General features: G+C 47.1%; 1 protein-coding gene across 1 annotated transcript in view; it reads right to left on the bottom strand.

Moving 5' to 3' along the window:
* Positions 1 to 5,376, bottom strand: part of TARS2 (threonyl-tRNA synthetase 2, mitochondrial) — a 36,447-nt gene extending 31,071 nt beyond the window's left edge. The window contains exons 1-4 of the mRNA XM_026656243.2: positions 5,322 to 5,376; positions 3,652 to 3,743; positions 2,739 to 2,929; positions 1,687 to 1,810 (exon numbers count right to left, since the gene is read on the bottom strand). Of these exons, the coding sequence (XP_026512028.2) occupies positions 1,687 to 1,810; positions 2,739 to 2,929; positions 3,652 to 3,743; positions 5,322 to 5,376 (462 nt within the window). The remainder of the gene's footprint in view (positions 1 to 1,686; positions 1,811 to 2,738; positions 2,930 to 3,651; positions 3,744 to 5,321) is intronic.
* Positions 5,377 to 16,586: the final 11,210 nt, after the last annotated feature.

Raw genomic sequence — 16,586 nt, 5'->3', positions numbered from 1 at the left:
GTTGGGAGAGATGCTTTTGCAAAGGACAGTTAAAAAGAACATCTATCAAACCCTGCTTCCTTGGTGACCCCTACACTCCAGCAGGTGCATTAATGCAGTGGTTCTCAACCAGGGGTACATGTATCCCTGGGGGTATGCAGAGGGGTACATCAACTCATCTTGATATTTGCCTAGTTTTACAAACAGGCTACATATAAAGCACTAGCGAAGTCAATAGAAACTAAAATGTCATACAATGACTTGTTTATACCACTCTATATATTATGCACTGAAATGGAAGTACAATATTTATATTCCAATTGATTTATTTTATAATTACATGGTAACGAAGAAAGTTAGCAATTTGTCAGTAATAGTGTGATGTGACACTTTTGTATTTTTTTCTGTCTGATTTCGGAAGCAAATAGTTTTTAAGTGAGGTGAAACGTGGGGGTATGCAAGACAAAGGAGACTCTAGAAAGGGGTACAGTCGGCTGGAAAGGTTGAGAACTATGGCATTAAAGGGACAGAAACTAGAAGCCACAGAAGCGGCCCAGATTAGCCACTGTCCAGGCTCCCTTTTCCTACCACCAGAGGGCTCCTTCCCCACAACTGAACACCAATTTACCTACTTTGTCACTAGATTTAGCGACGTTTTTGTTTCCCTAGCGAGAAAATAAGTGTCAAAGTGACCAGTGACAAATCTAGCAACTTTTACTGCCAATGACAGTGACATTCGGAGAAAGACGTCACCACTATGTATAGTCACAAAATCATTGACAAGCAGCTCAATAGTGTTAATAAAATCCATTCCGGGCTCTTCTTACTACATTCTGTTGGACACCAAGTCAATGTCATTACGTCTCAACTGAGCATGTCCTCGGAAGGAATAGCGTTCCAAGGCTGCTTGGGCTGTGATCACTGCAATCTGCAGGCAAGGAAAATATGTTTGTGGAGGCTAATTAAATACTTTGCTAAAGCCAGGCGCACTTTGGTGAGAGTTGCACATTAGCCAGGGGTTGTTTTTACCCAAATGTTCCTTCTCGCTGTTCCGTAGTAGGTAGCACAGCCTGTGATGCAGGGTACGATAGCTAATGAAGCGGACAGGGCAGGGGAGACAGGTTAGCCAGCGAGGAGAGCCGCACGGATGGAAGGTGGGGTGGGATGAGACAGGGCCATGTGCCCCAATGGGGCAGGGGGAGGAGGGGCACTGCGCCTCCAGGGAGGAAGCCCTTACTGCAGGATCAAAGGTGGAGTTAGCTTGATTTTGGCTCCCCTTTATTCATTCCCCTGGCTTGGCCTGGGGTTAGCTGCCCAGCTGGGTTTTCAGAACTCAAACTCTGGGAGCGGGCGGAAGGGGTCTGGCTAGTGGATTTTTGTTTTTAAAATCTACTTTCTTTGCTCCCTGCAGCGCCCCGCTCAGGTCAGGCGAATGCCCTCCTCCCCCTGGCTCTGGGCCCTCCCTTTCACTAACCTGTCGGCTCTATTAACACTATTGTGCTGCTTGTGAATGATTTTGTGACTCTACTCACCTGGGCATGTGCACTTGTGTGTTTATAATTCTCCGTCGACTTCCCTGGAATTTTTGTTTAGTGACATTTTTGACTCCTTTTGAGAGCTTAGACACGACATGTAACGACTTTTCAAGGTCTGTCGGGTGACTTCCTACTCTGTGGAGTTGGCAACACTGCGCCAGATATCACTCACCGCCTGCCCCTCTGGGGAATCAAAGCCCAGGAATTCCAAGGCGGCACTGCTTTCCAGAGGGCGATCCAGGTCGTACAGAGCCCCGTTCACCCTGGTGGCCACGGCCCCCTCAGCCAGGCCCCGGCTGGGAAGGAGAGAGGTGACAGAACACACTTCAGTACAGGACACATGACCGGCCAGTCAGACGGGGGATTTAGCGCTGGGGAAGGGGCCCTGGAGCCAGGTCTCTGGCCCAATTACAGCGCAGGGAGAATAAGGGTATCTGCGCAGTGAGTTCTCCCCCTGCACACCGCCCCCCCCCCCCCCCCCCACACACACACACACGGAGCTAGAGGGATTATGTCTCCAAGACCCACTCACACCTGGACCCTCTCTGCTGAGGCTACCAGCAAGGAGCCAGTTAGCACCAGCTCCGAGAATGGGCTCTGCGGCCTGGACACCCGCCAGCTACAGCTGGCAAACCCATTTCTCGTCAAGCCACTACTCCTCAGTGAGGCGCTCTGCCCAGCCTAGTGGGGGCTGCTGGGGCAAAAGCAGAGGCTGCACACTCACCCCAGCCGGGGGAAGTCCCCCCAGCTTAGGGGCCACCACTCGTGCAGTTCCCCAGGCAGCAGCGGATTGCACCTGGGCCCTCTGGTTAAGCTGCCCCTACAGCAGGAGCTAAAAGACCCAGCCACGGTGCCACGGGCTCCATGTGGATGTGGGACAGCCATCATTGCTGGGGGAGGGGGGGGACGACGGACGACAGAGCGCCACACGGAACAGGTGTGAGTTACAGTAACAACGTTCGGGGTGTGGGAGGCGGGTTCGAAGGAGGGAGTCAGGTGCCCAAATCCCACTGAACAGAGTCCAGCTGAACGTAGCCAAACCTGACCCCTAGGGGCAATGGACTCAATGGCCCACCCCCAGCATTTGCAAACCAGCAGAGCAACGGGGCTGGAGTCTCTCGCAGCCGTTCTCGGTTCCCTGCCCTAAGGCGAACCTAGGGGTTTAAAGGGTTTTGAAAGCAGACAACCGTCCATAGGAAGAAAACGTGCAATGGCACCCAGTACCCGATTTGTGATGCCACGTGATACGGCGTGGTTCTTAGGGACTCTCCTTCCACCTGCTGGCCATCGGGCAGCGAGATCCGGATTGGCCCACCTGCCTTCTGCGCCCGGTCTGCACATCGCTCGTCGTAGGCAGCCTTTAGCTTCTCGTACAAACAGAGCCGCTCAGCGAGGTGGGGTAAGAGCGCGCCTGCCTGGAAAAGAGCCACAGCGGGACTGGAGGAAGTTCGTGACGGGAGCGGGGTCTAGCGGGCAGAGGATGGGCGTGGGAGTCAGGACTCCTGGGTTCTCTCTTCCCAGCTCCGGCAAGGAAACAAGACAAGAGTGGCTTGAGCTGGAGGGGCCTGGGAGTCAGGACTCCTGGGGTTCCTCTCCCAGCTCTTGTTGAGTGGTTAGAGCAGGGTGTGCCTAGAATCATAGGACTGGAAGGGCTCTCGAGAGTCTTCCGGTCCAGTCCCCTGCACTCATGGCAGAACTAAATCTTGTGCGTTGGCAGGGGGGTGAGAGGGACGCCGTACAGCTCCGAGCACGACGGGCCCCCAGCTCTGTTGGAGCCTCTTGGTGCCCCTGAGATACCCACAGTCCCATAGGGGGCACTTGCGGGGCATCAGGGCTTCTGCAATACAGCGCACCCTCCCCAAGGGGACAACACGCTCACGGGTCAGTGGCCCAGGCAACCCCCTGCCAGCAGAAATCAGGCCCCAAGAAAAAGCTAAAAAAAAAAAAACCCACCACCCCGCCAGCTTGGCCAAGCCCCACGGAGCTCCCTGGGGAGGGGGCACGTTCCCTGCCCGCCCCATAGCCCGCCCCGGTCCCCAACGCGTGCGCAGGGCCAAACCCAGGCGCAGCAGAGGGAAGTGGGCCAGGGCGGGGGGCAGCAGGGAGGCTTCACGCTGCAATGCAAAGCCGGACGGACCTGGTACCACCTGCGGCTCCCGCCAGGGCCCTTCCCGGCCAGGATCTTCCCCCAGGGCGAGAGGAGCCGCCTGGCCCCCCCCGGGCTTCTTCCTGCTGGGGGGGGGGGGGGGGGGGGGCGGCCGAGATGATTGGCTGCTCCTGGCGGCCAATCACTTCGCACCGAGGTTTCCCCAGCGGCCCGTCCTGCAAAATGCGCGGCGCGGGGCCGTTCCCCGGGGCGGAGATGCGCCCGCGCGCTGCGCAGGCGGCTTGCGTCTGCGCCACGGCGCGGCCCCCTGCGCCCGCCTCCTGCTGCGCTCCCGCTGCACGCGCCCGCTCGGAGCCTTAGTGGTAGCAACTGGGAGGGGGGCGGGTCCAAATCCCAGCCTGACTCCAGCTCTCTCTGTCTCACAGCCATTGTGCCAGGGTGCTGGGGGGGGGAAGGAGCTTTGCAATCTAGAAAGAAAACAATAGGCATGTTCCAATCCATCCCCTGTACTCGGGCAACCCAAGAGGTGGCTTCATTTTTAACAGGTTCATTGCTCCCTCTGGCAGCATCAAAATGGAATAAGCAAGTATAAATCCCCTGACTTCCTCGTATTTGCGCTCTTTAAAAAACCGGTTAAAATAATCTACATAAAAATAGTATCAGAGGGGTAGCCGTGTTAGTCTGAATCTGTAAAAAGCCACAGAGGGTCCTGTGGCACCTTTAAGACTAACAGAAGTATTGGGAGCATAAGCTTTCGTGGGTAAGAACCTCACTTCTTCAGATGCAAGACATAAAAATAATCATTTTTGAACATATATTTTGCCTACCGTTGTTAGAACAACAAAGATCAACCTGTGGAACTCCTTGCCAGAGGATGTTGCGAAGGCCAAGACACTAACAGGGTTCAAAAAAGAACTAGATACATTCATGGAGGATAGGGTCCATCAATGGCTATTAGCAGGGATGGTGTCCCAAACTTCTGTTGGCCAGAAGCTGGGAATGGGCGCCCGAGGAAGGATCTCTTGATGATGACCTGTTCTTTTCATTCCCCCGAAGCACCTGGCATTGACCACAGTCGGAAGACAGGATACTGGGCTAAATGGACCATTGGTCTGACCCACTGTGGCCGTTCTTATGAGATTAATTCAATAAAGGGGAAAGATTAGAGGGAGCCCCCCCCCCCCCCAGTTTACTTTGAGCGTTTATTCTTTAGATGTATAAATCAGGATTCAGAAACACCTGTATGGAACACACTACAATCTATTCCACTATGCTCTACTCTGACACATACTTAAAAATACAGCAAAACCCATAAAGATCCAAAGCCCCACACCAAACTGAATAACCAGACACAGAAATAAACCACCTTTCCCATTTTTCTTTAAGTATCTCCCCTCCCAGCAATTCTTGCAGCTTCAGCAGCTCTCTTGGGAAGACATGACAGCACTTGTCTAGTCCGTTTCCTTGGTTTGTGGATCTTCCACAGCAATGTAAGAGAAAGAAAAAATAAAAGGGAAATGTGGTTATTAAATCACAAAAATGGGCAGGGAATATGGGGCGGGGGTTCCCTACCAGTACCGTCAACCCTAAGAATTCAAAAATTGTGACTCAGTTCCCCCTTTCCCCAAATAACACAATATTGACTTATAGAAGTCACAGGATTTTCAAAAATAATACACGTGGGGGTGCTTGATATTCACCTTCGGGTTTTTGAATCTTTAGGAGCCATGTTTTCAAGCTTTTCTCCACGACCATGGAGGGCAGATACTTTTTTTTTTATTCTTCTTCAAACCAAAGCTGAGATTCTGACACAATCACATGAATCCAGGAGCTGTGGCATTAAGAAAAGACACCAAATATCACAAAAAAATGATAGAAATTGTTAATTGGCAACACTGTAAGGTACTGTAAATTACTCATACGATTACTTTTAGGTTGACTAGATTTCAAATGAACGGTGTTCCTTTAAACTTCAGGGCTGAAATTTTCAATACTGCCAAAAGGGTTCATCCAACTGGGCACCCAAATCTTTCAGTTTTGTCCAAATTTCTCATATAAGATTACATATCAAGTAACCTCAAAAACTAACCAGGGATCTACATGGCTCTGTGGCATATTACAGCGACTGGCAATTTCCCATTGAAACTTTTTGCAACCAAAAAATGGCCTTTTTTTGTGCGAAGTTTTCATTTAGTTCAAAGTTCTATGGGTTTTCAAGGGAAAATCAACAGTCAAAACACTTTTTGATTTTGAAACATGACAGTGTTTCGGTTTACTATTAAAAAAGTTCTACCCATAAAATATGAGCATCAACAAAAAACAAACCCCAAACCCCACACACACACACACACACACACACACACACACACACAAAGCCCAAACAACCGTACGCACAATTTTTTTGTTTGTTTCATTCAAAAAATATTTGCAGAAAATACTTACCATTTCCCGAACAGCTCTATGGCATTACCCATAGAAAGGATGAGCCTGAAGAAATTCCAGTAGCCAGTGAAAGCAAGGGGGGTTCGGAGGAGGTTTTAGCAGAGGCAGGTTCTAAGAATAAATGAGATCTTCAATTCATTAACACTAGATCACCTCTGCTACCCTAATCCTGCCATGAGCAACACATAGGTCTGCTCATTCTGAGCCCATGGCGGGATTGGGGCCTACTTTTTATTATGTATAACTTAAAGCCTCTTTTTTACTTTTGTGCAAATCTAATCAAGGCTCCAGCTGCCTCTGTCATAAATTACAAAAAGAAAATCAAGTTAGACAGCCAGCAGAACACAAAAACGCTCTTCCCTCTGCAGATCTAACCTTCAGACTCCACTCTGTGCAGCAGCATGTGCAAGTAGATACCGTCCAGCATGGCCTGAAGATCAACGGACCAGGGCTATTTTGGGTCATAGATTGGGGGGTAGCATGTTCCATATCCCCTTAGACAGAACACTCTATTCCTAGTCCCTCCTCTTTTAAAGTATGGCAGATCCCCTGATTGCAATGTGCAACAGGTCATCAGGAGCCGGTACTCTCCCAAGGCCCTGATTCAGCAAAGCACTTAAACACGTACTCACAGTTAAGCAAGTGCTTAAGTCCCATTGACTACAGAGTGTTTTCCCACATTAGGGCCTCCGGGAGAAAGGTCCAAACCCCTTTTGGGCTTTTCAGGTTAAAACCCAACCAGATTAGCAATATTTATTTCTAAAGATGATTTGACGCGTCAAGCTCAAGTTTCTACCTAAACTTCTTCGTCACACTTTAGTTAAAAGGTTCCATTTACAATAGGTGTTGCAGACCTGGTACAGATGTGAGCCGCACGCTTTATGGATGATTTTAGGTATATCAGCAGAGGGGGTCAGCCGTGGTTATAACCAAGCTACTGACCTGTTGGACTCAATAACAAACTATAAGAATGAACTATTTATTAAAATATCAGTAGTTGATTAACCTTTTATATGCTATTCAGCAATTATAACATGTGACCAGCTATCCCTTGTCCTTATCTGGCCCCCCCTCACCATAGCCTCTGAGCACTTCACAATCCTTTCAACACGCCCGGGAAATGCTATGACCCCATTGTACAGATGGGGAACTGAGGCCAAGATCTGCAAAGGTATTTAGGCTCCTAATTTCCAGGAGACTAAATACATTTGTGGATCTGGGTCAGAGAGACTTAAGGGTAGGTCTACACAGCAAAAAAAAAAAAAAAAAAAGTGAGTTCTTAACTCTGGCTAAAGTAGCTGTGAAGATACAGCAACTCTGCCTTTAATTCAGGTTAACCACTCAAGTTAAAGCCTAGAGAGCAGGTGGGGTTGAACTAAAGTTACTGCCTCTTCAGTGCTATTTTAACCCAGAGTAGACACACCTAGAGTGATTTGCTCAAGGTCACATAGGAAGTCTATGGTAGACCAAGGAATCAAACCCTAGTCTCCCAAATCCTGAGCTAGTGCCCTAACCACTGGACCATCATTTCTCTCTGAGCAGATGCACATGAAGCTCTGAATGCTACCTTTGCTTCCCCTCCTCCTCCCCCTTTGCACCTTCTCGCTACTGCTAGTGCAAGAGTCTTCTTCCTTGCAGCTCCTCTATCTCACCAACTCTCTATCACACTTCAACTATCACCTGAAACCATCTCGACCTCCCTCTCGCCTGTGTTATACATTTTCAAATGCCGACTTGCTGCACTGGAGGATCCAAAATTGTATTCAACATAAGGGCCCAGCACACCCCAGCGCCCCCAGGTCAGCCCAAACATCAGCCACTCTCTAACTGTTTTGAGCGAATGGAAATGCACATAGGTGATGTCAACGATTAACAAGATCTTCTGAAAGCTCTATCGTTCAGACTCTCTGCTTTAGGCAGGTTACGATGTGAGTGGTAAAGATTTCATACAAAAGCACAAACCAGCCTGTACGTGGAAAAATAAAAATTTTGGCCAACTTTTACAAGCGGGAAGCTGAAGGAACATAACCCAAAACACCCAGCGTTTTATTTTGTGTACAGACTTCCAAGAGAGAGATTGCACTTTTAAGTGGATGAGACACATTCTCTATGCAGCTGTAGTAACACTAAAGCACAACCTGGGTTATCCTAGCATCATGGAGAATATTGAATATGTTTGGATAACAAGGGGATTTTGGATGCATTCACCAAATGTCAGGGGATGTGACCCTGCTTGTGTTAAAAGGGTCTTGGATAAAAGAGGGGTGGAGAACTGAAGTTGTATTTGACGTACAGGACTTTAAAACAATCCTGTGCTGCCCCCCTCCTCCCTTGTCTGTCACATTTAGGTCCCCAAGCCTGCAACAATCAGATCCACTAAAGTGAATCCCCGTGCTCATGTGGGCACACACTGGAGTCAACAGGGCTCTGTATCGGTGCGGAGTTCTCATCAATGGATGCGATTGCAGGATTAGGGCCCATCGAACCAACCCTACACACATTTATGGGACTACTCACCCAAGTCAATTTACACACTTAAAAGTGTTTGCAGGACCAAAACAAGCCTAAAAGGCCAAGAGACTCAAGCAAGAGCCCAACTTTATTCATTCATCCGTAGGGCCCTACCAAATTCACTGTCCATTTTGGTTGATTTCACGATCATAGGATAAATTTCATGATTTCAGCTATTTAAATCTGAAATTTCATGGTGCTGTCATTGTAGGGGTCCTGACCCAAAAAGGAGTTGTGGGGGGGGGGTCTCAAGATTATTGTAGAGGGGGTTGCAGTACTGCTACCCTTCTGCGCTGCTGCTGGCGGCGGCTCTGCCTTCAGAGCTGGAGAGCAGCGGCTACAGGCCTGGAGTCCATCTCTGAATGCCGAGCTGCCACCAGCAGCAGCGCAGAGGTAAGGATGGCATGGCATGATATTGCCACCCTTACTTCTGCGCTGCTGCCCACAGAGCTGGGCCCTCAGTCAGCAGCCGCCACTGTCTGGCCGCCCAGCTCTGAAGGCAGCAACGCAGAAGTAAGGGTGGCAATACCATACCAGGCCATCCTTACTTCTGCGCTGCTGCTGGCGTGGCGCTGCCTTCAGAGCTGGGCTCCTGGCCCGCAGCCGCTGCTCTCCGGCCGCCCAGCTCTGAAGTCAGCACAGAAGCGAGGGTGGCAATACCGCAACACCCCTAAAATAACCTTGTGACCCCCCCCTGCAACTCCCTTTTGGGTCAGGATCCCCAATTTGAGAAACGCTGGCCTCCCACTGTGAAATCTTTATAGTATAGGGTAAAAGCACACAAAAGACCAGATTTCACCCGGGGGGATGGGGGGGACCAGATTTCACAGTCCATGACGCATTTTTCATGGCCGTGAATTTGGTAGGGCTCTACTCATCCAGATTTAAACATGCATTCAGAAAGAGGAACAGCTACCCTTTGCTCCAGGCACACTCTGATACATTTTAAAAATACGATACAAAACAGCCCCCCACAGCCTACCTCTTTGACCAATAATTCACATATAATCATTGGCACCCCACAGCTCCCAGTAACCTTAATGTTCACCACATCCTGTGCTTATAGACTTAGAGCCTAACATTACTTCTTTCATTCTCACTCCTGACATTTTAAGAATTTTTTTTTAATTCTTTATTCCATGGAGCTGTTACCTTCTCTCCTGATGAATACAGTATAGTTTTGTTCTAAAAAGTGTATTTGGAATTAAGGGCTAAAGCCCTGATTGAGCAAAACATTTCAGTATGCGTGCACATCCCACTGACTTCAAGGCCTGTGCTTAAGTGCTTTAGCAGAACTTAGGCCCTGATTCATCAATCTGTTACATTGGAGTAAATCCAGCCACACCATGGCAATCTTGGGAGCAGAATCCAGCCCTAAGTTTGAACATACATTCTGCAACTGATTTTATTATTTAGTATTTCGCTGCGATAGCACCTAAGATCTAGGATGCTAGACACCATACAAAAAATGAGGGGGTTTCATTGTTTGGGTCAGTTCATTGTCTTTTGATTCACCTGTTTTGATACCATGCAACTAAAAAAAAAATTTAATTTAGGCCCTGCTCCTGAAATGTATTTAGGCATCTAACTTCCATTGATTTCAGTGGGATTTAGGTGCCTAGGAACCAAATTTTTGGAAAAGGACAGACATTGACAGTGTTAGACTGAAATTCTAGTAGTTGTATTGCCTCCAGCGTGATCAACACAAGAAAGTTGACCTGGGTGTTATAGTCGATAAGTCAATATGCATCTACAGTCAAAAAAGCTAACAAGATGGTAGGATGTATAAGAAATGGGATGAATAATACAGAGCTATTATAATGTTTTATATAAATCATGTGCTCTCATCCACATGTTGTGGCCACCCCATCTCACGCGGCTATTGCAGAACGAGAGGGGGTTCAGAGAAGAGTAATGAGAATGACCCAAGGGTATGGAAAAGCTCTCCTATGAAGAAACTGAAAAGACTGAGATTGTAACCTTGCAAAGGGGATGGATGAGAAGCGACAGATTAAAAGTATATAAATATTGAATGGTCTAGAGGAGATCGACTGTTTTCCCTGTCTCATAACACAAGAGCAAGCGGACAGCCATAGAAAAATAAAAATGAGAAATCCAAAGAGGATACAATTTTTTTTTTTTTCAGAATGTGTAACTGGACTGCAGAATTCACTGCCACAGGATGTCAGTGAGGCCAAGAACTTAAGATTCAAACAGGGACTGGACATTTATACAGCTAGCAAGAACGTCCAGAATTATCATTGATGACAAGAGTTTTTGTAAGGGATATTAAAACTCATGTCTCAGGGTTTAAACCAATCTAAGTCTTAGAGATCAGGCTGAGATACAGGATACTGGACAAAACAGGCCTCAGGTCTGGCACTTCTTAGGGGAGTGTATGCTCCCACTATGAATGCCTCTCAGTCCTGTCCCAGAATACTCTTCTTGAGGGTAGAGAGCAGAGTTAAGTCTCCATGGCCTATTCTATCCTTAGTGGCTCTGCTAAGGCTGCCAATTAAGTGTCGTCAATGAAGGATTGAGGTGTTTTTGGATTCGGGGGGGGGGGGAGTGTTTGGTGATGGAGACATTTTTTGGGGACCAGACACACACCGATTCTTGTCATACAGGCGAACAGCCCACCATCAGACCATGCCGTTGCCCAGTCGCTAGTGACTGGAGTTGGTATTACTGTGATCGGATGATAGCTTGTGTTTCAACTAGACATCTTAATTCAGTGACTTCCCTTTTCCACACACCCACTTTGTCACCCACAGAAAATGTAACTTGTTTGTTTCTTCTCTTGTACAACAAAGCTTCACAAATGAGACAGACAGACACTAAGCATTTCTTGTATTTTGTTCACTCGTAATTGGCAGAAGTATGCCTTTAAAAAGAAAAAAACAAAACAGTCCGCGCCCCTCCCCCCAGGAATGACATTTTCTAGATTACCAAATCCCATGTACATTTCACCTATTGCCTTGACAAGAGGCAGATTGGTCCAGTGGTTAGGGTATTGCACAGGGATTGAAGAGATGTGTTCATCTCCGGCCTACTGTGTGATTTTAGGCAAGTCACTTCCTCTCTCTATGCCTGTTTCTCCTCCCATCCGTTGCCTGGTCTTATTTAGTTTGTATAACACCTAGCACACTGAGGCCTTGACCTAGATTAGGATCTCTATGCATTATGGTAACACCACTAATATACCTCAACTAAAGATACAGCCAGGTTCCTTCACTTAATGCACCATGGCTGGTCAATCTGTTCCTCTAGTGAGAGCAAACCTCAAGGACTACGAGCAGGATCTTTAGAAGAATCCAGAACTGGCCTAACTCTGCTCCCATTGACTTCAATGGGTCAGAGCCGGGTCAGGGGTGGGTGCTTTGGAGAAATCCCACCTTCAGTATTTTCCATTAAAAAACAACTCTCCTTGCTTATTCGTATTAGCGCTTTGGTGCCTGTTACCTGTTAATTCAGCAGCAGAAAGAAGAGCGCTGCCATTTAATTGCCATGAGGCTGAAGAGATAAATGTGGTGGAAGAGCATGCTCTGGGTCTAGACCAAGACATGGGAATAAAAGACAACTACAACTAAAAGCTGTTTTTATTCAGCTATGGGTGTTAAAAGAGCTACTTGTGCCGTGGAGAAACAAAAGCAGTTGCTTATTCTCCTCGCTTTGATGAGAATAAGACAGGAGGCAAACAGAGGCGCTACTGTTCCATTCGTCAAGCCCTACCGGCGAGATACCCTAAAAGTCCCATTAAAGGTAGGGGGCCTCAACCTCTTAAAGGATCTCTAACCTCATGCCCACAAGCAAAAGGTTGTGAGAAGTTGTTGGTTTATTACAGAAGTTGTCCATCGTCTCTTTCAATCAAGATTGGACGCTTTTCCAAACCATCAGCTGTAGTTCAACCATAAGAGCATTTGGCCTGTGAGACACAGGAGTTCCAACTGGATGATTCTAGTGACACTAGTTTCTGGCCTTACAAAAAACCAACGACCCTATGAGTCTATGAAGGGTACGAACCTTTGCAACTCCCCAGCAAGAGACTATGAAGGCGTGATAAGAATTGGCCACCCGCCACATGTGCTATTAGCTCCCAGATTGGAGGGTCAGGGTTGTCCCAGTTCTTGCCCAGAGAGCTTAATATATAAGGTACTTGAACAGCTGATATCAGATAAACTCGGACCAAGAAACAAATCCGGTACAGCATAGCAGGGAGGGGAAGGAGAGAGTAGAAGTGGAGGAGAAAGGCCTCAAAGTGACAACTAGGCCCCATCAGTGCTGCAAAATGCAAGTATCTTGGGATGTGCTACTCCAGCAGGGTTGTTTGAAACACACATTCTTTTTGCACCTAGGCCAGTCTTTAAAAAATGGGACTTTCGCCACTTCTGAAAATTTTACCCAAGATCTAAAGCTTCTATAATGTAAGATGCTGCTCCCCAAGCCAAGCAGGTGTTAGCTGTGCAAACTGGAGGAGGAAGAGGAGAAATGAACAATGTAAGGCTAGGAGCCTAAGGGAATTAGGTGCCAAACTCAATTTCAAATGGGATTTGGGCATCTAACTCCCTTGGGCTCCTTTGCAAATCCCAGCCTTAAACCTATGCTGTCACACTGGAAGCCCAGACACCAAAGTCCTGTCCCTGATAGGACTATTAAAACGTCTTTGACGTTTATCACGGTTTAAGTGGGAAGTGTGATATTAAGTCAAATAGAAACCCCAGCCAAGGCTTGGGGGGGGGGGGGGGGAGAGGGAGAAGAGGTGGTAGCTAGTCAAACCACTGGTCAACACAACTGGCTTGTCAACTAGTAGCACAATGAAAACTAAACCAATGTCGAGCTTTGGTGTGTACAGGCCTCGGTACCTAAATGCAAAGCAATCCGGTCTGTAAAGGTAAGACCCTGCTGAATGACAGAGTTTGCAAATGTTTGAATTATTTACTTAAACAAAAACAAAAACCAAATGAGCTATTAATTCCTGCCAGCCTCTGTGGAGCAGAAACCAAGATTTTCAGAAGAGACACCGCCCATGTGGGGAGCGCAGCCCGGGCTGTTAACAATGGCTGACGGGGAAAGGAGGGTTGAGGCAAAGAATTGGCATTCTCCATACACTGTGGCGGCACAATGGCATGGCTTTGGATCAATGGCTGTGCTTGGCACTGCTACCCAGGACAAGGGCTTGACTACATCTGGTTTCTTGTCCTATGGCCTCTGAATTGTAGGAGCAAATTACATGTTGCAGTACAGCAGCCATTGTCAGCTGATCTCAAAGTGGCGCCATCAGCTTCCGAACTAAGCGCTGCACAACTCCACCTGAGCGAGGGGCCCCTTTGCTTTGCAAGGTCCAAAGTGGGCAAGGGAATGATGGACATTAGTGTTGCTAGAGGAGTGGCTATTCAAGAAACTCCTAACCTCCAATAATTTAGCAGGAGGGATACACCACACCTGTGCCATGTTCCATCCCCAAAGCTCAGCTCGCTACACCACTAATTTTCAGCACATTCTTACAAGGGTGAGAGACAGGGCAGTCACCGCCCTACCACATCATATCTTGGGACACGCCACAGTCACCTCAAAATGGCAAGCTCCCTCAGTTATGGTAGCTCAGCCGTCGACACAGGAAGGGTGGGGTTTTTCAAATCACGTAAATGCTTTATAATCCCATCTGAACACAGCAAAGATACCAGCCTATGGGACAAATGCATTCCCAACAGTCTACAGTGCAGCATGGGGCTGCCCGTGTCTTCAATACGGTGGCTCAGCACATGGTCTTGGCACACACTAATGAAGGTAGAGAATTACACATAACCAGCAATCCCCAGGGGTTGCACTGATATAAAGCGGGAGGAGGCGGGAAGTCCCTGCATCATTTTCAGCAAATTAAGAGTGCAGCTCTCAAGCGCCTGCCAAGTTGCTAAAACAGCCCTTCGGCTGGCGTAGGTTTGGATGCCCTGGCATAGGCTAAGAAGCGCGTCACTGCACGAGCAGACTGAAATGGAGCTGGAAATAAAATCTCTATTTTGCAAGTCTGCAATGGGGGGTGGCCGTGTTGGTGGAAAATGGCATTACTTCTGATGCTAACTTGCCAAGCTATGGATAAATAAGCGGAATGGAAGCTCACAGAAGAAAATCTTTCATGTTTAAAAATTTAAGCACAATTAGTTGATTCAAATGGGATTAAAAGAGGATGGAGAATGGTGTAGCGCTTCTACCCTGGGCTTCCTTATTGCTTGTAACACATAGCAGCCCACACTCAACCAAAACTCAAGGAACACCAACTGCAATTTAAGCAATTTTCAAATACCCTGCCCAGTTTTATTCATGCTGGGAAGTTCTCTTTACCCTGAGCATTCAGAGTGCTGGGCTGAGCCTAAGGGATCATATCCCCTTGGAAGACTGATGCTGCATTCTCAAAGATAGTGCCTAATGTTAAACCAATCTGCATCACACACTCTCAACACATGGGCCTCCAGTTATAGATTCTACAGGTCTGTCTGCATCAGGGATAAGTAACGGTACAGAAGAGGAATGCAGTGCCGGTGATACTTCAAACTGCAGCCCTGCTCTGAAAAGTAACTAAAGTGGGCATATTTATGGAACAGGTCTGCCCACTCCCCATGTTCAGCACTATGCATCATCTTCGTGACCTTGCAGAGCGCAAACAGCTATAGGAGCGAGCTACTGGATTTTATTCTTATTTATAAGCTCATGCAGCAACTGCGAGTAAGTTAACAATTCAGGACAAGACTTTTATACTTGTGCCTCCCCCGACAGAGTTTGGCCATTCATGGTTCTGATGCAGCAGTCCAGCAGAAACCAGCCCGACTTTCAGATCCAAGGTGAAGTTTTCAGGGCTGCCCTTTAAAAAGCTCCACACCCACCTTCACTTGAAAATAAGAAAGATCTTTAAGTCAGTGAAGTGCAAATATGGAACCCTACCAAAGTCAGTTTGAGGTAGGTCAGAATAGAGGGAAGATGAATAGCAAATATGGCAGGACTCATCTCAAGAGCAGGTAGAGAGATTCAGAACACCCACTGAGCTGGGGAGGAACCAAAGCCCCTCATGCTAGAGGAGGGTAGCAAGTGACCTGCTCTATATTAGTACATCCATAGTGTGACCGCTCTTGAAAACCTTGGAAAGGACTTTGTGAAATCCTCTCAAGATGAGAAATGGTATCAAAAGCAATGAGATGAAAAGGGAGGGAAGGGAAATGGGTCATTTGAGACGGACAAGGAGAGTAATTGCCCTTGGTTGGATGCTAAAGGGTGAGTGGATGTAACATCACAATAAAATGACAAATTATACTCCCACTAAGCCTGGCGGATACAGAGTGCTGTGCAGGATATGACATATTTGTAATCGGACCAAATTTGCATGACACCTGAGCTAACGAGAGGAACTTTTACATTTCAGACACACGGGGGATTTAAGTTAAGAGTCTACTACTTTAGAGATGTATTGAAAAAGCTATAAATAGGCTTACTGAATTCAGCGGTATTCTCCCTCAGTCCCAAAAAGCTTGAAAGGCTTGGAGTTCCACATGAAAGACAGCACTAAATACAGTAATCAGCATGTTCCCAAAACTAGGGCTGAGTATTCATTAGATTCACAGATACTGGATTAGAAGTGGCCTCTTGGCTTATTTTTGTATTGATTCCCAGAGGCCCATGAGTTCCTCGTTTAATAGTGCCTTGCTCTTGAGATGTTTCATAACCTTCCCTGAATAGTTATTCTATCTAAATGATCTTTAACAAAATGACATGTGGACATAAGTTTAGATACAAAAATTGTAGCTTGGAAAATAAAATAGGTTCCTATTCTAGAAACAATTTCAAATAAGAGTTCCTTGTTTATGTACCACTTTGAAGCACCTGGAAGCCAAATTACTACTCCATTCTACTATCGTACCAGAATGCAGAACATAGCAGGCTATTCTTATTGTCCATATTACGTGAAATGCAAAAAGTAGCCAATCAGCATAAATGGCAAAAAGTAAATTCACGGTTTAAAATTC

The sequence above is a fragment of the Terrapene carolina genome, unplaced genomic scaffold (assembly GCF_002925995.2).
Source record: "Terrapene carolina triunguis isolate 2854851 unplaced genomic scaffold, T_m_triunguis-2.0 Scaffold227, whole genome shotgun sequence".
NCBI lineage: Eukaryota > Metazoa > Chordata > Testudines > Emydidae > Terrapene > Terrapene triunguis.
The sequence above is the reverse complement of the archived record's forward strand: the minus strand, read 5'-3'. Positions and strand labels throughout refer to the sequence as shown.